The 21,073-nt window shown below is 37.0% G+C and overlaps 1 protein-coding gene across 1 annotated transcript in view; it reads left to right on the top strand.

The window, feature by feature from the left end:
• Positions 1–2,812: 2,812 nt before the first annotated feature.
• Positions 2,813–21,073, top strand: part of LOC149223542 (methionine aminopeptidase 1A-like) — a 212,673-nt gene continuing 194,412 nt past the window's right edge. Inside the window, exons 1-3 of the mRNA XM_089385870.1 lie at positions 2,813–3,060; positions 5,437–5,518; positions 5,701–5,800. Coding sequence (XP_089241996.1) covers positions 5,727–5,800 — 74 coding nt within the window. The 5' untranslated portion in view covers positions 2,813–3,060; positions 5,437–5,518; positions 5,701–5,726. The remainder of the gene's footprint in view (positions 3,061–5,436; positions 5,519–5,700; positions 5,801–21,073) is intronic.

Raw genomic sequence — 21,073 nt, 5'->3', positions numbered from 1 at the left:
AAAACGAGTCAAAACCTTAATCGATACAAAATCATTTAAGAAATAAAATTATTAATAAAAATAAAATAAATTAAATTAAAAGAATTTGAATGCGATGAATCCGGAAGAAAAGCTACACAAACATGAGACTCGCAGAAACCTCAAAAATAAAAATAAATTAAAAGTAATTAATAAATAAAATAAAAAAATAAAACACAAATATATATATATAAATAGAAATAAATAAATAAATAATTTTTTAATTTAATTCAACTATATTTAAATTAAAATAAATACCAAAGTAACTCTGGTTTATTATTAAAAAGTGCAAGGAGAGCAATTAAGGAAGCTGTTGATGAATCTCTTAAAATGGACAAGATAAAAATATACAAAGCCCTAACTAAAAGGAAAAAGAGGCAGTACATTCGTCAAAGACATGAGAATCTCTTACACCTCTCTAAGGTAGCTCCTAAGAAATTTTGGAGGCAGATTCTAACTAGAAAGACTAAGGATAATAATAAAATTGCTCTTTGCGATTGGGATTCCTATCTTAAAAAGCTTTATGAATCTCCAAATGTCATGGATAATTTGGAAACCCTTCTCACAACGAAAGAAGTTTTCTCTTTAGAAGACATTAAGTTTGGGGTTAATCGCCTTGCTAATGGGAAAGCTAAGGACATTGAAGGTTACCAAGCGGAAATCTTAAAAATTGGAGGTCCTGTCCTCATCCCCCACATCCACAAGCTTTTCAATCAAGAAGTCAAGCAAGGGTTCCCTAAACCTTGGATTGAGAGCCTCATTATCCCTATTTTTAAAAGTGGGGATACAAATAACCCCTCTAATTATCGAACAATTATGATCAGCCCTCTCTTAGCCAAGTTATATGGTAGTATTTTGGAAAAAAAGTTAAGCATATGGCTTGAAAGTGAAGGTAAGCGGGCTAAAGGCCAAGCAGGTTTCAGAAGGCATCACTCAACAACAGACCACCTTGTTACGCTTAGGATCATTGCAGAGGAATGTCGTAATGATAAATCCAATTTATTTTGTTGCTTTGTGGACTTTAGAAAGGCTTTCGATACGGTTCCTAGATCCAACCTTTGGAATAGATTAGAAGAGCTAAAGGTTCCTCTCGAGTTGAGAGTTGCCGCTATAAGGTTATACGAGAATGTAATTGCCAAGCTAAAGAGCAATGAAGGGTGGTCGAAAGATATTAAGTGTAAAATCGGAGTTAAACAAGGTTGCCCCCTCTCCCCTACCCTATTTGGCATTTACATCGATAAGCTCGAAGGCTATTTAGAGGAAGCAGGATGTGATGGCACGATCTTAGCTGGGATAGTCGTCATCCTTCTTCTTTATGCTAACGATATTGTTCTTTTGGCAAGGTGCCCATTTGATCTTAATAAGCAACTCAGGCTTCTTAAGGATTTCTGCTCTACCATGGGTATGACTGTTAACACTGACAAAACAAAAGTTATGATTATCAAATCCAAGAAGGACACTTACGCTAATTTTATGTATGACAATAATAACTTGGAGGAAGTGTATTCTTACAAGTACCTAGGAATTGATATTCATCACAAGCTCAACTGGAACCATAGCATTGAGAAAATGATTAATGGGGGGTGGAAAGCTTACTATGGTCTTGAAAATAATTGTAAAATTGCAAACCTTGTAATGTGGGATAAAAAGAAGTTCCTCTTTGAAACTTTAGTCACTCCTGTTATCTTATATGGCTGTGAGGTTTGGGGTTGCAGCATCTCCAGAGAATCATGGAGAAAGATTGAGCAAATCCAAAAGCGTTTTATAACTTATAACCTGAAAATTAAAAGTAATACACCCTATCCTATTCTCCTTATAGAAGCAGGTCTTTCCCCTATTGAGAGCCTAGCTATGCTTAGGTTTCTGTTGTACAACCACAAAATCAGTAATATAAACGATCATAGACTTCCTAAGCTAGCTTTAAATTCTAGCCAAAACCACCTAAGGCTCAATCGAGGGTGGCATAAAGACACAAGGGCCTGGTTAAACTATTGGGAGATCAACGAAAATGATGCATTGCAAAACATAAATAACATTAAAGATATTGTTACTTCTAAGTTCAAAGAAAAAATGTGGTGTGAGAAAGACTTAGCGGCTAAAAGAAAATTAAGTTATTATAAGAAGGTCATCAACCCCACCCTAGAAGATCAAAAGTATCTCTCTATTTTAACTAGCTCAAAGAAGAAAATTAATATAACAAAGATTAGAACGAATTCTCATGAGCTCCATAGTGAAACAGGTCGTTGGGCAGTTCCTAAAACACCATGGATGGAAAGGATCTGCCATATATGTAAGAATAGGAACATCGAGGATGAAAACCATTTCCTCTTAGAGTGCCCCGCGTATAACCGCATTAGATCTCAGTTTCACAATCTTTGTTACAATACTGACCTTCCTAGCCTTTTACAATGTCAAAATTATAGTGAGCTCGGGAGGCTTCTCTCCAAGCTTTTTGAGCATAGGAATAAAATCTTAAATCAAAATAGATAATTTGTTTCTTTAGGTCCGATAGACTATTATTTGGTCTCAGTGGACATTAACCATCATCATCATCAATATTTTGATTTATTTTAAAATCATTTTACCTTTTGAATATTAAAATATTGAATCCAAAACCATCTTCCCACATACAATTAGGAATGTCTAATTTAAAATAATCACGACTTAAAAAAAAATAAAATTAATATTAAACCATTATTCCCAAACAATTACGAATGTCTAATTTAAAATAATCACGACTTAAAAAAAAGGTTAATATTAAACCATTATTCCCAATGTTTAAACTTCTGTCGATGTGAGTTCAGAAGTGTTTGTAAGGTGTCTCGGACAAACAACCGTTTTTGGAAAGACTTATGAGGCTGTCCTACTAGGTATTCATTCATTCGTCCACTATCGTACTAGGTATTCATTCACGCGTCCACTGTATTTTGGAACGCCATACCTGTGAGCTTTTTTGGGACAGAAACAACGAACCCGAGAGAAGATAAAAATCTATTCTTTGAAGATTGAAGGCTAGCGAGGGATACTGGTCTTGATTCCAAGGTAAACGATTTATTTTTACTGAATATTCAAAACCCTGGTATTCCGAAGCACGATTGACGCGTTTTCTGAATGAAGATTCCCTTTTGAAAATTCAGAACTTTAGTTTTTCTTTGCGTTTGGTGTTGATCCACTCCTCCTGCTTTGGCAATTAGGTTTAAGTTGCAGAGTGTTTGGTATTCATTACGCTTCTACAAAGCATACACAGTGAACCATCAAGGTTCTATCAGTCAATACGTTAGTTGGCATATATTAAAGGCACAGGAGGTATTATAACATGAAAAAAAGGGAAATATGGACGATAGGTCAAGAAATATTCTTAATACAATAAAAAAAGATCACGAAGATGGACTGAGATCTCTGTTTGGTTTGTGGCTTTGTGGTTGAGATCGGCGTTGCCAAATCAATAACTTACCTTCAAACCAATTCGGGCATAGAGTGTTGGATATAAATTGGCCCTGTTTGTTTCATAAGACATATAAAAATTAATTCAAATGGGTTGATATTTCTTTCTCGTCGAGTGGAATAAGTGATATCCAGTTACTTGAATTCGCTCAGCCTTATAGAGATGAATTTCGAACGTATAATCTTCAGCTAGGATAAGGTTATTCGAAAAATATATTGACTGTTGATATTGGTGTCAAATTGAAAATGCTAGCCATCGTCGGCTATGTAGGGAGGGGTAATCCCCTGTGTGTGCCAGCTGATATATGATCATTGATTATACTACGTATTTCATGTGTTATAATGATATACAAGATAGATTAGAAAAGCCCCAATGTGAAAAACAAGAAATTGCACCTTACCACAAAGATAAATTGCAAAGGTTGAAGTTTACTTTTCAGATCAAGGGAAACAGAGGTTAACTTACTGTAAAAGCAGAAATTCCTGCTGAAGATAGAAATCGTAATTGTGACATGAAATGAAATGATTTTTTAAGGTCCACGAGACTAAAAATAGTCTATGAGACCATTAGTTCTCTGTTTTTCGTTTTTTGCAATTCAATCCTTTTCCGATTCAAATTGATGATGAGCTGTCCCAACCTTCCAACTATCATTTCACTAAAAAGACAATGCCAAGAAACTGATGGTAACATGTTCTCATAACTTTCTCTGATGTCTTTGAATGCATCGCATTCCAAAATGAAATGTTTTTCTGATTCCACAGCCCCATACGAACAAAATGTACACACCCGTTCTTCCCAACCTTCTTTAGGCCTTTTCCACCATCCTGATTCACACCGAAGTTGATGTGAGTTGGTCCTTAATTGAGCAATAAGAACCTTTGCCCTCCACGAAATGCTAGCTCCAATGAACTCTTTTTGTTGTAGATCACACGTAGGGTTGAATTCCTTAATGTAATATTTCTTCTTTCTACCCAACTCTTTTCCCCATACCTTTTTACGAAACTTCTCCATAACAAAATCCTTTAGCTCCTTGCTATTTGTGGGACAGGCATTGAGGTAGATATTCCATTTTTTGCATCCATGTGTAGTTTTGTTTCATCCATGTTTTCTTTCTTTCAGTCATGCCTTCATTGAAGATAATATTAGGCCATCTACCTACTCTCATTTGCTCAATTTCTTTTAGATATCTTATGAGCCGCACCATAGCAATTGAAATTGTTGAACTAGTTCATGGAGATTAAGTTCAGGAACTAAATCAATTATTCAGAGATTTTGTAAACGAGCGTAAACCTTTCCCTGGGTCATGTCTAATTGTCATTGATTACGAATGGCTCAATGAGGAACTTGCAGGGCTTGTCGATTCGAAGTCTGAATAGTCCATTACATAGGTTTCTCACTTTTGGCTTTGAAAAACATGCAGGATTCTTGTGCCTTTGATCTAACCACTGAACTGATGATATACCTTTACATGCCTAGATATTGCAATATACAAAGTCATCAATAAACTATAGCTTTTTCTTTCCCATTTCATGGTCAAGTTTTGTGCTTTTTTATATCCATTGGATCTCTTTAGTCGGAATACTGATATTCTTTGATTCTCTCTCCCCACATATTTTTTATTATTGTTATGCTTTTAATCGATTTGTTTGAATTTGGTGAGCTAATTTTGATTTTTTTTAATAATTTCCTTCTAATTGCATATGTATTCTGGCTAGCCATTCTTGCTTATTTCCCTCCTCACTCACTGTATCAAGCTTGTGGCCGAATCCTGTCACTGGCAGTTATACCTGCAAGCAACTATGGAAGCATTCGTAGTAAACAATGTTTGCTTCTTTACAGGGCTTTAGTATGTAATCATTGGAATTTTGGCTATCGTTCATGCCTGTTTGACAAGTGATATTAGTGTTTACATGTGAAAATGCTTGGCAGTGAAAAATGCTTGATATTATTTCCTGTTTTACTATCATATGCAGGTGTCTCATTTGCTTCCCGTACTTTACAACTTTGTGGCAACTTATATTTATCACAGTTTATGCCAGCTTCGTCTGAAGCAAGGCAAGTATCTTTATCCAGCATTTAAGATATTTCAATGCCACTTGAATAATCTAGATTTCTAGTAAGTTTGTCTGATGGGATGTTTCACATCAATTTCTATATCATTACATTATATTTGAATTTGACTGACTTACCACAGTTAAAGTCTGAATATATATCCTTTTTAATATATGCTGAAATAGATCGGTCTTGAAGTACGTTGGTCAAAATGGATGGATCAGCAGCTGATGGGGGCGAATCCACTTTAGTTTGTGTTCGTTGCAGCAAACCTGCTCGGCTTCAGTATGTATATATTGTGTGGGATTCCGTAAGGGTGCATTTTCTAAATTGCATTCATAATTTGTGTGGACTCATAATAGTAAATACACATTTCATGTTTGAACTATAATTTGACACAGTGAATGTACTAGGTTGATTATGATCTGTTTGCTGTATCATCCTGGATAGAAATTGTTAAAAAGAGGTTTTTAAAGCTGTGATCTGTTTGGAAAGAAAATTGTATCGAAGTGCTTATATCTGCATGGTCAGGCCAATTAAATTTGCATGTTTTGGGCTATTGCTTTGGGTATTCATCTCTAAGTATTGTGAATGGCATGCCCTCTTCTATTCAGTCTGACTTAGATATATACGAGGAATTTATTGCGTTTTTGATCTGTTTTAAATTAAGTTTTCTTTTCCGTGGATACAGACACATACTTTCGTATTCACTTTTTTTCTAGGGCATGTAGTGCAATGCCAAACTCTTTTCCAAATCGCCATATTTATTGCCTTTCTCTTTCTCAAATTTATTTTTAATTTCTTTCAACCCATTATTTATCTATATTGAGTTTACAATAGAGAATACAATAGCGAAAAAATGAGATAGAAACTTTTTGGAAATTTTATAAATATGGTTATGAGTTCCAAGCACAATCAAATTTTTTTTGTCCATTGTTATTTCATAAAAAAATAAAAGTATTTATATATTTCTATCAATGCTCCCCTCCTTTGGTGTTGGAATATTCTCATGTGCCTCTTTGGTAATTCGTGAAATAAACATCCTGAGGAAACCCACTGGGCACTTCCCTTTATTTCGAGTATGTTACCTAGGGTAAACTGGATTATGCGTAAGTTCAAGGCTTTGTCAACACAGGTTTCAAGGCTGTTACAACAATATACTCATTAAGAGCTTAACATGTCGTGGGGGAATTGAATCTCTGGGTGGGGAGGATAACACTCCTTACAACCACCTGCGTTAGACACAATTGACCTTTGTTTGTCAATTGGCCAAAGAAAGAAATGCAGTGCTTGATTGATGATTTTATTAATTGCGAAATTCATGCATAATGGAGCCAATGGTTGCCCTAGTTATTGATCTAATCACTAGTAATCAACATAACTTGAATATAGTAACACATCATCAGATTGATGTTACATTATCCAACTTTCTAATTCTGAATACCCAAAACTAAATGTTCATTAGCTCGAACAACACACTTAATGGTCATTTGATTGGCCTTTACATTGAGCGGATTTGAAAGTTTTACAAATTTATCTCTGCTGGGAGATTTATTGAAGATATAAGCAATAACATGATCTTTAGATGGACAACACACAAATTCAATTTGGTTGTAAGCACCATTGTCTGATTAAATGATGTTGAAATTCTACATTTGGTGTGTGCACGAAAAACTGGGTTCTTGGCCAGGTTTATCACACTCTGTTTGTCACATTAAAATTACCTTGCTTCCTTCTACTGAACCTGCAAGTCTCTAAGTAGCCTTCTTTGCCAAATCACTTCCTAAGCTGCACTGACTGCAACTTTGTATTCAATCTTATGAATGAAAGTGCAACTATGGGCTGCTTTCATCCTAACCCATGAAACTTTTCCTAAATCAATACTAAATCCTTTTTGTTACATTTCAATGGACCCTTTAAAGTGCGCAATCATCATAACTGCAAATATGGGATACATTTTGATGTTGATAAGATAAACTAAACTACCAACTGGCGTCTTATGTAAGTTGGCATCCATAGATGATATGTTACTTTCAGCGGACAATTTCAAATGTCTTCTGAGGGAGGGGGTAGAAGAATCCTTACAGTCCACCATTCTGAACTTCTCTAGAAGTTTTCTCACTTGCCTGTGAAAAAATTCAGTTTTGTCTGCAAAATTTTAGTTCCAGAGTCCAGGCAACAATATTGAAGCAAACCAAGATCTTTCAGCTCAAAAGCCCTATTCAATTGATTTTTCACTTGATTAATTGGACCTAACTGCCAATTATAGTCAAACCATTAACATACACTGACAGCAATTTCACCATCTTTTACCTTTATATGCAAATCTGAGTATGGACTCAAAGCTATCATTTTGAAGATGGTAATCAATCTTGATATACCAAGCCCTTGGAGCTTGCTTCAAATTACGCAAGTTCTTGATGAGCTTGCAAACATGTCTTTCTTTACCTTTACAACAAAATCTCCTGGTGGCTACTTTCATCTAGCTTGTGGTGGCTGTTTATGGTGCACTTCTTTGGGTAAAAATGCCTTAATTGTACATATTAATAATTAAAAGAAGCGTTTTTGATCAAAAAACTTTGTGGTCATCGCATATACAACTTTTCAACAAGATTTCCATTCAAGACGACATTCTTAACATCCATCAGATGAAATTTTCAGCCAAATTATGCTGTAAGAATTAGAACTAACCTTATTGTAACCAGTTTGGTTGTTGGTCCACATGTCTCCTTATAGTTGATCCTTCTTGTTGAGAATAACCTTTGGAAAACACTCTTGCCTCGTGCTTATCAATGCTACCATGATGTTTTATTTATTTATTATTGTTTTTAACACTGAAAACCCATTTGCAGCCAATTTGCCGTGCTCCTTTTGGCAATTCCGCCAATTCCCTGGTGTTTTTTTTGCATCAAGGTATCATAACCAACCTGCATTGCTCCTACTTTCTTTCATTTTTCATCTGCTCCAACAAAATATGTGGATTCTTGAGTATTCACTACCTCTCCCATTAATGCAATATTTTACCTGGAGAAAATCTCTTGGCTTGGGAGACCTCTTTGGTCTAACTTTATCTACTTGAGTCACTACCTTTTCTTTGGCTTCTATACTATTATGATGATATCAGTTGGGATATTTCTTACTAGTTCTTGCCTCTCCAACATGCTGTGAAGCACTAGGTCTTTCTTTTGACAATACTCAATCACCATTAACATCTTCATAATTCTTGGGAGCATATATCCCATCATATTTCTATACTAGTAGACAAACCCGTAGTAGTTGACTGAACAAAACTAACATCTCTCCTTTTCACAAGCTTCTTTGCCATTGGATCAAATATACTTGGGAGTTGACTTTGGGAGAAAAGGGATAATTTTCTGTAAAAATGCTTCCTTTAACTATTACTATTTGCAAAGTATGTTACTATGTACACATAGAATATTGTAAGGGCCACTTGGATGGCCACCACAAACTAGAGTAATCTAGGGGTAAGGGTCGTAAAAACTACCAAAATTACCATAGATTATCTAAGAAAATTTATTACAACACAAGTGGAGTGTCCCCAATAAGATTGCCATTAGGGCACAAAAAGGAATAATATCAAATATTATGAAGATTTATTTAAGCCGTTGCCAAAATTAGCCCTACATTTGGAGTAGGATCATCCTTAACATTTTTGGAGGCCCCCCTCCCATGTTCTGTTAGCTCCACATGAGGTATAACATCATCTTGACCCTCATTTTCATGTTGTTTCTCTTTCTTACAAAATGCTAGCACTAGAGTCAAGAATTTGTCATTTAATGTTTGTTTAAGAAGGCTACGTGGTCAACCTTAACAAAATACTCTCCTCTCCCCTACAACTTGATCAAATATGCATTCATGCCTCCCTTCACTCCATAGGGATTGTCTAGATAAAATAAAAGGGGTTTGGAAATTAGTGAGAGGCTTTTTGCTTATGGTGCATGGCACCTCTCCCTAGTGTTATAGTCGTTACAACATCTAAATCTCTCCCTCAGTTTAGGCTAAGGGAGCTAGTATCTTTTATGAGAGTGAGATGTTGAGTATAGTTCTCATTCCTCTTTTGAAGAATCTCCGGGCTGGGAACCATGATGATTTGACCAAAGTCTTGTCTTTGCATAAGAGGATAATGACTACCAGATTGAATACTTATTTGAAGAGAGGCCAATTCTAAATCCCTAGCCATTCCAATTTAGGAAGGATTGAATAGCTTCCTGAGCCTTCTTTGTGCTTTGAGCAACAAAAATTGCTTGATTTGGTCAACAACTAAAGTTTGTAGATTTAAAGATGAACATGATGTTAATTTCTAGCCTCAACAATCTAGTTAATTACTTCCTAGCAGATCATATCTACTGAATAAAAAACACGACTGAGATTTTAAAATGTAAAATATAACAGCGGAAGCAAAAACAATACACCAATCTCAAAAACATGCACACACAAGATTTTTACTCTTCAAATCCGCTGTTTAAGTCTACAACATTCAAGGGATCCCTTTTTGGGATAATGGGCCTCTGAGGGAAAATACACATAACAAGAAGTTGGAATTCACTCAGCGGATCAAACTCTTAAATTTTCCTTTGATCTGCTGGTTGATCTGGATCCTTCCCTTGCTGTCCCTTGCACTCTTACTTGAACCCTGCACACTTGAATGAAAGTCCTCCACCCAATCACTGAATTGCGTCTTGTGGTTAATATGTGTCATCTTCCTTAGCCTAGCCTTCCTTTTATTAGTTTGAGTTATTGATCAAATCCATAACCCTAGTTTCCAAAGTGATTGGCAATTGAGATTAGATCTCAACATCACTTGAGATCAATAGTGGAGATTCATTTAATTCACTAGTGCAAATAACCTTTGCATTTCATTAGATTAACTCACTTTATCTTATAAAAGTCGATTACTTAAATAATTAAGGTAATTGCTAAGTTTAAGGGTCAATTAGGTGACTTCCACATGCCTAGACACTTAGGTTTGTGTGGAAGTACCTGCTCGAGTTAGTGTCATAAACACTGTTGTACTTGTTTCTCGTAGGCAGTTCTTGGCTGCAAAAAATACGTTGAGAAACCAACTCGACCAGTCTTTAGGTTCAAGCTGGCCTTTGAACATGAGGGGACTCCTTCAATTGTTACGAGGCTTTGTTTAACACCGTTCGCTGTCACTGGACAACAACCTATGAAGCACAATGGCCAGATTTATGATTTATTTTGTGTGGTTGCTAATGATTGTTCAATCTTTGTTTAATCTTTGTTTATGAATAAATCCCTCTCTTGTAGAGTCCTTGGTCAAAGTTCCAACATCCAATTTGACAAAAAAACATGATTTTTAAAGGATTTGATAGAAGAATATAAGGGAATTCATGATATTGAATACTTAATCAACCAGATAGAATGGATATGTGTAGAAGATTTCTACAGCCAAACAAAACACATTCAAGAGATGACAAAAGGCAACAGTTAACAAATGTAGAGGAATTAACCAAGACAAATAGTCTAGTTAATTAATCTCTTTAAATGATTATAACTTTGCAGGGGATTTCAGAGAGATTGACACTCAATCTATTCTTACCCAGATCTCCTATGTTACTTTGAACATGTGCAAAAATAAGGTATGAAAGCACTAGAAAAACATACAGGAAACACAATTTCTGTCAAGAACTAGAGCTAGAATACTTCAATTAGGATATCCGTAATATTTTTTTTTTCTAAGTAAAGCTAAACTATTATATTACAGCAAGAGCAAAGTTACATTATCAAAATTACAACGGGGCCGCGGCCCTGTAAGATTTGTCCGAGGACAGACAGTAGACACCTGAGTATTCATGCCAGTATTACATAGGACACATGGACAAAGACTTAGAGCCACACTCATGTAGTTGACACATGGACAAAAGCACTTGAAGAACATCGACACAGAACAGAGATAACATAAAACCGACACAGTTACATAGAGACAGAGTGACAGACTCATATATAACCGCATAGGGAGCTGACAGAGAAAAATTCTTGCTGTAGAACCTGGAGCGCGAGCTGGGCATGTTAATCTTCATCAGTAGTCTGCGGTTCATCTTCCGCCTTGCAGTAGGGAGGCTGGAGGATGGCTTTACCAGAGTTGCGCGTTCCAAGGTCACTTGGGCCAGCGCCATAGTCACAAACAGGTTCTCTCAGGCTTGCTCCCGGGTCATGTATGGGCCGCATCATCTCAACAGCAGGGAATTCCATTTCCACCGTAGGAACAATCCCAGGAACACGCGGAGGGTTGGCCCGGGGATTACCATCCTCATCTTCCCAGGGATTGCTGCAGTGCTCCACAGAGACAGTCACGAAGAAAGTAGAATTGGCTAAGGTGCAGGGGATGCGGTATCTCACCATTGGGTGTTCCGTATGCCCACAGTCCATGCGCGCTGGAGGTTCCCCCATTCTACCTCTGCCCGGGGGCCTTCCCCTCGGCCTTCTGCACTCAGAGGTTTCCTCAATTGAGGAAGAAGTCGAGGGGGCTCTACCACTGTGACCTCCCCTACCACTGTTGCCCCTTCCACGATTGCGCTGCATTCTGGTCCTCTGAACAGAGCGCTCAATTCCGCAACGCAACACCACTGTTGGCACAGGTTTATTGCCAGACCGGATCCTTGCCTCCCAATTGCCCAAAGCTGTGGCCGCAGAGCCTTGACCCTCGCTCTCAAAGCTTGAATGAGAGCCGAGACTCTGAACCTCCACAACTTCTATCGAAACCAGAACAAGAGCCAACGAGAGACGCGGGTAAGTAAGCACTGCCAAATTCTCAGAGTCGTCACTGGCTTGCTTGTGAGCCTGCCAATTGCCCCACTCTGCAGCAGCTAAACACTCACAATCACATTCAGGGCCAGACTGAGAGTCGAAGGGCTGAACCTCCGTCACCTCCGGCAAGATCAGAACAGTTGCAGATAGGAATTGCGGGAGAATGTCCGAGAGAATGCGGTTATGAAGCGCCATGTTACGCTTCTCAAGACTCGCCATGAATGTCGACAGGACGCCTCTGTCAACTCCCTTAACTCCCTTCCTTAAATGCAGCGGGTTGATGAATTTATGGTGTGTCCTCCTGTCATGCGTGGCTCGTCCGGGCGGACACCTGCCCTTTGGACGAGCCTTATGCGCCATGTGTCTAGCGACCACCCGCATCCGGGGAGGATATCTGTAATATTATCTTTACAAAGTAATAGGGTTTTGGCATCAAAAGCCAACCCCTTTACATTACAATTAAAACAATATATAGAACATTACATTAAGCTGACTGTGTCTAGCTTTTTGGAATAAAAATCTGAACAATAAACTAAAATAAAAAGAATCTCTGAAAAACTGCAGGAAATTTGGAGTTGTTTGCAAGTCTTCTGCCTTGAACTCTTGAGCTGCTTAAACTGTCTGCTGGAAAACTGCACTTTGATCCCAGTTTGTTGATCTTTTGCTGCTAGGTGTCCTTTGAATGCTGATATCTCTGCCTCTAAATCTGAATAAGAATGACTGCTGATCTTCCTCCTTCAAATGCTAAAATCATGTCTATAATCTGGTTGACTGATATTTTTTGCTAGGTGTCCTTTGAATCTCCAATGCTTGAATTGACCAATGATTTTATGTCACTTTTTAAAGTGCTTCACCATTGTCGTAAAATATTTGGGAAGAAAATATTTTCCAAATATTTTGATAAGTATTTTCCAAATATTTTGCTTAAACTTGTAAATTTATATTTCTCTTCTTTCATGAATTTCATAAATGAAATTCTCAAAATATTTGCTCAAATAATTGCATCCCTTAAATCCGTCCATTGTTTGAAATCCATGTCTTGTTTTGAAATCTGTCTTGTTTTGCCTTGAATTTATATATTTATGAATAAATAAAATTCATAAACATATTTCTTAAACCATCAATTGATTTTTTCTTCTTTCATGAATTTCATAAATGAAATTCTCAAAATATTTTCTCAAATAATTGCATCCCTTAAATCCATCCATTGTTTGAAATCCATGTCTTGTTTTGAAATCTGTCTTGTTTTGCCTTGAATTTATATATTTATGAATAAATCAAATTCATAAACATATTTCTTAAACCATCAACTGATTTCCTTCCCATAGATTTTAAAAACCATGTCTTGTTTCTCCTTCCCATGGATTTTAAAAACCATGTCTTGTTTTGCCATGGTTGGTAAAATATTTTTACTTTACCCTTTTACTCTTGTAAATTTTTTTGGATAAGTATTTATCCAAATTTCATTTCCCGTGAATTTATCCTCTTTATACCATAGCAAAAACATTTCTTTCTTCTCTGTCAAATTTTCGTTTTTACTTTCCCTCCTTTTGTTTTCACCTGTAACCTCATTTGCATAAATATATGACCTGTAAAAATCCTTTCACCTTAGTCGCATTTTACTCAACATCCCATCTGTAAACTCATTTCATAAACATATGAAATTTCCCTTATTTCCTTAATGGTTTTCGGGGGGTGGGGTAGGTAGTAAGTGGTTTAGGAGGGGGGTGGTCCGAAATGAATGAGAGGAGGACAATTGTAAAAAGCAGTAAAGGTGAAACTTCTTAAACGACTTTTCGGGGGGGGGGTAGGTTAAAAGTCGAATAGGCAATGCCCTCCGAAAACCATAGATTTGCTATTGATTTGACATTGCACACATCTCGAGGCATTTAAATTACGGTGGTTTAATGTTTGAAGTGCCGGGTGGGACATAGGCTTATTTTGACTTTTTGACTTGGCTGACGTATATAATAAGGTTTTTAAATATGGTTTCTATAGTTTAGAGGTTGGGTTTGTTATTTTTAAACTAAGTTTTAATATTTTAAATAAATAATTTTATAAAAAATATAATTATATATATTTTATAAAATTGAATTTTATTTAAAATAAAAACTATTAAAAATAACTCAGAGACATTTATAAAAACCTCATTCACTTCATGCTTTAGCAATGGAAAGTGTTAGATGGAATGATATTTAAAGGAAGGTATTTGTCAAGGTAAGGATAAAATTGAAGGAAGGTGACAAATAAATATTAAATTTTTTGTAACTTCTAGGGTGTCAAAATAAGTTACAACAGACACTCCTTACTGAGGAAGGCACTTCCTGAAGAATCACATAGAAATGACTTTCCCTTCCCTTTCTCCTCTTCCTTCTCTAGGCACTATGATGCATAGTGCCCATTCTTGTGGCAAATGAAACATTTGAGCTTGCTCAAGTCCTCTTTCTTCTCTGGTTGAGAGGTTGCTCCCTTATTGTAATCTTTGGAACCCTTCTCTTTGCCCTTCTTGGCCATATTGACCAGGGCCAAGTTCTTCTCTCCATCTCCTTGCTTGTTGGCCTTAGATTCCTTGAGCCTCTTCATGGATGCAATCATCCCAAAGCGTCTCATAAGTTGGAAGTTTCTCCCAAGTGTAAATTCCCTTGACAAATGGTTCCAGTGACTTAGGAAACATTTAGTACCACATTTACGAGCTTTAAATCCTTCACTTTCCCCCCAATAGCTGCAAGCTGATTCCATGCCTGGGTGATCCTCATGAAGTAACTGGTAATGCTTTTAGACCTTGATATCTAGATGGATTTGAGCTTATTTCACAAGATCATCTTCTTGTTCATGTTGTCACTCTGGAATAGGCCCATTAGAGCCTTGGACATCTCCTTGTTTGCCTTCTTCTCTGCCAAGTGAGGGATCAAACTATCCTTCATGACATTGATGATGATCCGCTAGGCTTTAATGTCCGTTTTGTGGGATTTCAACTGTGTTGGATTTGTTGGCTATTGAATCCCCTTGTCAACAATCTTCCGAAGGGTCATTTTCTTTTAGTAGCAACTAGCAAGGTAACCCTTGCCTTCCGGGGTAAGAAGTTAAATGTTCCATCCAACCTAACCTCAAATCTCAAATTGGTTGTTGCCATTTCTAGATTTGATAATTATTGCCTTGAGCTAAGTCTTTCTAGCACCCACAAGAATAAAAATGAGTTTGCTAGTTTACAAATATGTTAAGATCTCATGGATTTGTGTTTCAGTCCTTTGAAACACCCACCAAATTATTTTCTGATCGGTACAATCTTCTCTCCCTTTCAAGAGTGACCTTTGCCAATCTTGCTAGCTGCAATCTAGCACTATCCTTCGTACATGCTATCACCATGTTGTTACAATGCTTGTAAAAACTAGTATGACTATTTGGTGATGGTTCTGGTGCTGTACATACCACTCTGTACATTGTGTAGTTGTACAAATCTTTGTAGCACTTCCTAGTTACGTATGGCCTTGTTCAACTAGCCTTGAATTGTTCCTGTGTTGTAGGCGGCTTGTACTATGTACCTTTTCATGTACAATGGTTGCCCTAATCGTGTTGTGGCCAATGGCTTAAACTTTAGAGTATAACTACTGTGGCTCTGACAAACGGTTGTTGTAGCTATATGGTTTCCCGGTGGCTCCTTTTTTTGGTATCCCCCACAACCCTATATCACTGCGTTCACTTGTGCAACTCTAGCGGCTCAATCCCTTTTCTTTTTCGAACAATGACTAAAACGTTTGCGAACTGTGGTGAAATTTTTCTTGCCCTTCACAACACTTTATATATTTTTATTTTTTACCTATAGGCCACAAATTGCTGTACAACTTGGCCTATTTATTTTTGGTTTGGTCTTTACCTTTGTTGCGTACACCGTTGCATTGCTATATGACTGATTTTTTTGGTTGCCTCATAAGATCATTGGCTCGTGTCTAGATGAACTTGTCTCGTGCGACTCTTGTATGAATTTGGCTTTTGTGCTTGTGTGCAATGTTTAGTCTTTAGAGACTATGCTCTAATACCATGCTAATTTCTAACTCCAACAACCTAGTTAATTACTTCCTAGCAAATCCATTCTACTGAATAAAAAGCACGGCTATTATTTTAACGTGTAAAATATAACAACGGAAGCAAAAACAATACAGTGTACACCAATCTCATACACATGCACACAATATCTTTTCCCATCAAATTTGTTGTTTTGTTAAATAAAGTCTACAACAGACAAGGAATTCCTTCTTGGAATAATGGCTCTCTAAGGAAAAATACATACAGCAAGAACTTGCAATTGATCTAGTTGATCAAACCCTTGATTTGTCCTTCGATCTACTAGCTGATATGCATCCTTCCCTCGCTATCCCTGCACTCTTCCTCTAACCCTAAACACTTGAATGGAAGTCCTTCTCTACGCAGTTACTGAGATCTCACTCTCATTGTGTTTTCTGGTAAAGATGTGTCTTCTCCCTTAGCCTAGCCTTCCTTTTATAAGTTTGAGTTATTGATCGAATTCAAAACCCTAATCTCTAAAGTGTTTGAAGGTTGAGATTAGATCTCAACATCACTTGAGATCAACAATCGAGATTCATCTAGTTCACTAATGCAAATAACCTTTGCATTTCATTAGATTAACTCACTTTATCTTATAAAAGTCAATTATTTTAATAATAAAGTAATTTTTAAGGTTAAGGGTCAATTAGGTCACTTCCATATGCCTAAACACTTAGGCCTATGGAGAGGCACTTGCATGAGCTACTCTCATCAACACACGACTTCTTTCTAGAAAAAGTTCCTTGACTAGTACATTTATGCAAAAGTAGATTTGAGGCCTCAATTCCTTTTAGGGTTTGGATTATCCATTTGGAACCTAAAGCTACAACTCGAGTATGAGCTTTGAAGATCCCCATCGCACCCTTATATATAGGACTAAAATGATTCCAATTAACTCGATGAAAGCTATTACTTTCTTTGATATTTGCTGAAAGAAAGCACTAGATTAATGTTTCCGTTCTTTGATATGCCCTAGTAGGAGTAAAGATGAGTTGCAACCAAAATTTTGTTGCATATTTGAAACTTGTTTCATTGCTAAGGGTTTAGTTAGCCATTTTCCATTAATTTTCCCACTCTTTGAATAAGCACTTTCCATAAATATTTAAGCAAAGCATGATAAGCAAAATGGATTACTATAAACTTGAAAATTGACTTGGTTGAAGCCAACACTGCACTTGGGCTGATAACGAATTAATGGATGTCATAGCGACCTTGCTTGTAGCATTGAGTTTTTGCCCATTGAATTTGAGATTAGAAGTTATATAAAAAGTTTGAGGGCATTCCATGGTATTTTCCTCTTTTTTTTCTCCTCAAGGATGGTCAGGAAGGAGTTATCTACAAAGTGCCCATTACAATTTCCCCAATTTTTGGTCTGGTTAGGGGATACCCTTGATGGATCCTTTTCTCACTTTGTGGGCAAGCAAATATGCTAGAGCGTTAACTGTGATCACATAGAGGTAGGGCACCACAAGACATCTTAATAAGATTGAAGAAAATGGTGCTCCTCTTATGAACTTGCATTTGTTAATGGATAGGCAGGCCAATGCTTATGTAAATATAGTTTCAATTGCAAATAGAAAGAAGGGCCCGAAGCACTCTTGGCAATTTGAAGGGCTGTTCGACCTTTTCATAAGTCTTTTCAAAGACGATTTTTATAAAAGATGTCAAGGCCTAGGAAACTGGTTCACTCCATGCCTTCCCGAATCTGTATGATGTTATTTGAAATACATCATCCTGTTAGAATTAGTGTACCAAGGACAAGTGTTCCTAAGGCTTGGTGTCTAGCCTAGGAAAAAGTGTTCAACATGACCGCCTTGACTTAACTTTATGAGAAATAAAGTTAAAGTGACTTTATGAGACATAAAATGATAAAGTGGCTTCATGAGACATAAAGTCATAAAGTGACTTTTTGGGATAATTAATGAAAAGAGAATGACTTATGGGTTAATGAGAGATTAAATCCCCACCTTGATCTCAATGGCTAAGATCTAATATCAACCGTTACGTCTTAGGGTTAGGTCTCTCTTCATTATGAGTGAACAAAAAGGAAACTCAAGGGAGGAAAAGGCACTATTTACATGCATTCTTCATGAGCTTTGGAGAAGAGGAGAAAAGGAGGCTGAGAAAGCAAGTACAGCAGGAGAAGAGCACATACAGCAGCAGGTACAACAAGGAGAGGGCACACATTTATAGGCTGATCAGAGCACTGAAATCGATGTTGGGGGCAGTCTGGATCACATTAATTGCTGTCAGAAGCAGCATGGGTTTAGAGGAGCCTGGGTGTGAAATTTGAGGAAGTCTGACAGCATTTATTGCAGCCTGTCAGTCAGCAAACCAGTGCACAAATTAAGGGAGACCAGTGCGATTTTCGAGGAGATTCATGCCGCTGGCACAAATTTCAAAGGGGCTGTCAGGCATTAATTTCTAAGCAGATCTGCGCACAGAAATCGAGAATGCCAGGCACAGAATTCAAGGAGGCATCTACAGCACCAAAATCATGGAAATCTGGGCACGATTTCCTATGATAAGTCTGCATTAATTGCTGTAAAAAATTCTCTGACAGAAATAAGAATCCCCTCTCTCACTGGTTTTCCCTTCAGGGTTTTTCCTGGGTCTGCTGACCAAAATCTCGAGTAAATTTTTTGTGGGTTACTTGTATCAGTGTTGCAAACATCTTGATTTTATCACAATAAAATCCCAAAATCGCAATATTTTGGCCTAGTCGTTTTGGTCAATTTTTACCGATATTTTGGTGGTATCTTAATTTTGCTGATGTTTGCCGATTTTTACTGATATTTTCCCTATTTTTCCGGTATTTTGGTTTTCTGGACCCTTGCTGATTTAATCCCCATGCTGATATTTGCAACACTGGTTTGTGTGTTGTCTCAGGCAAAGTTAAAAAGTAGAGTAGGTTCACGTGTTTCAACTTTTGTAATATTCATGTTTATGACAGCAGTGAGCAAAACATGTGGTTTGGGCATTAAACATGATGTGACTACACTAAACTTGAAACTCAATTGGGTCCTATGTCAAATTTTTTTTACACTTCCTCTAATAAATCCATTTTGTTCTAGGTGAATAATCTTGGGAAGAATGGCTTCACTCCCAAGGCCAATGCTTTGGCCAAGATTTTGTAAGATACATTTAAGAAGCTCATTGGTCTTCAATTGGTGTTAAGCTCGGGGATGGAACAATGAATTTCCTTATTGATATTGGTCCCTAATGATTGCCCCTTGCAGCTTGCTTGTAAAACTGGAGCAGGTCTAGGCTAACAAAATTACTAGTTACCTTGTAGAATTTAAATGAAAAGCCATATACAAAAGTGCCACTGTGAATTCATTCAAAGTCAACGACTACTTGCACAACTGTGTAGGCTTTTGAAAGTTTACCTAGGTCCATATTGAAGACATGTTTGCATGGCCACCCTATGTTCTTCGGTAAGGTCATGTGATTGAAACTATTTTGTACTAGGTGATATTCTATTCTTGTGACTGAAACCATTTTGTCAATATCCTCTTGTTTGGTATATATCCCATTTGGTGTTTTAATAGAATACATTTTCTGTATAGCTATGGTTTGTTCAGCCTAGGGAGGAATAGAGACTTAGAAAAGTTTTAAGATGTTCTAGGGGAGATGATAAGATATAGAGGACTGGTAAACAGAGAAAAGGGTTAACCATTCTAGGGGACAACGTAATAAGGCTAGTTTTGGGAAAAAGAGAAAAGGTCTAGTTCTTGTAGGAAAAGGAGGAAAAGGTCTAGGTCTAGTTCATAGCATTGTTTTAAAAAACGGTTGAGTTGACTCCAACTCGGCCGAGTCAGACCGAGCCAATTCCTGGCCGAGACGGCTCGGTGGCCGAAATGGAACGGCTGGCCGGGTTGTTACCAAGCCAGTCATTGACTTGGTTGACTTGGTAACAACTTGGCCGACTTAGTAACAATTCGGCTTGCTCGGCTCTTTGACAAAAATCCTGAAGCACATTTGTCAAAAGTTGTTTCGCCTCCTACATATCAATGGTTGGGTTGTTGTTTATTGCATATTTATAGCCCTAAAGTAATCTATCACTTACAAGGCCGAAGTATGGTTATCCTAGTGGCATGAATTAGAAAACTGAAACAATGCATTGAGCCATACAATGTTTTTAAAAAGGCAAACATTCTGGCAATGGACTAATAAATACATATTTACCTCTGATTGTTCTGGAGCTTGATCAGAATTAAATCAAGGGTTTTGAGACTTCATTAGGGCCAAAGAATTGGTATTATTGTTGTTGTAGTCTAGTAATTGTCTTAGGTTGAGGCAGAAAAGGATTTTGGCATTGGTGGCTAAGTATGAACTTTGTATTGGACAGTGCACTGGGGGCCATTTTGATATAATGGATATATTCATGAGCCTACTTTGATCATATGTTGTCTTCTCTCTATATTCTAAAGCTTTGTGTTTGGAAATATGAATGAAAATTTTTAAAATTTTGAATTTTGTTTGTTTTTTTTGTTTTTTTTGTTTTGTTTTTGTTTTTGTTTTTTTTGTTTGTTTTTTGTTTTTTGTTTTTGTTTTTGTTGTTGTTGTTGTTTTTTTTAATAAAAAAATAAATATTTAATGTATTTTTTACAATGACCGAGTCATTGAAATCAAATTGGTCGAGTCAATATCTAGTCGCAGCCGGAGCCGACCCTCGGCTGTTTCGGAACCGGAGTCGGAGTTTTA

The sequence above is a fragment of the Pinus tabuliformis genome, chromosome Q, assembly GCF_031772625.1.
Source record: "Pinus tabuliformis cultivar Carrire ecotype Pingquan chromosome Q, CPIR1, whole genome shotgun sequence".
Classification (NCBI taxonomy): Eukaryota; Viridiplantae; Streptophyta; class Pinopsida; order Pinales; family Pinaceae; genus Pinus; species Pinus tabuliformis.
Note: the sequence above shows the minus strand (reverse complement) of the source record. Positions and strands in the feature narration are given on the sequence as shown.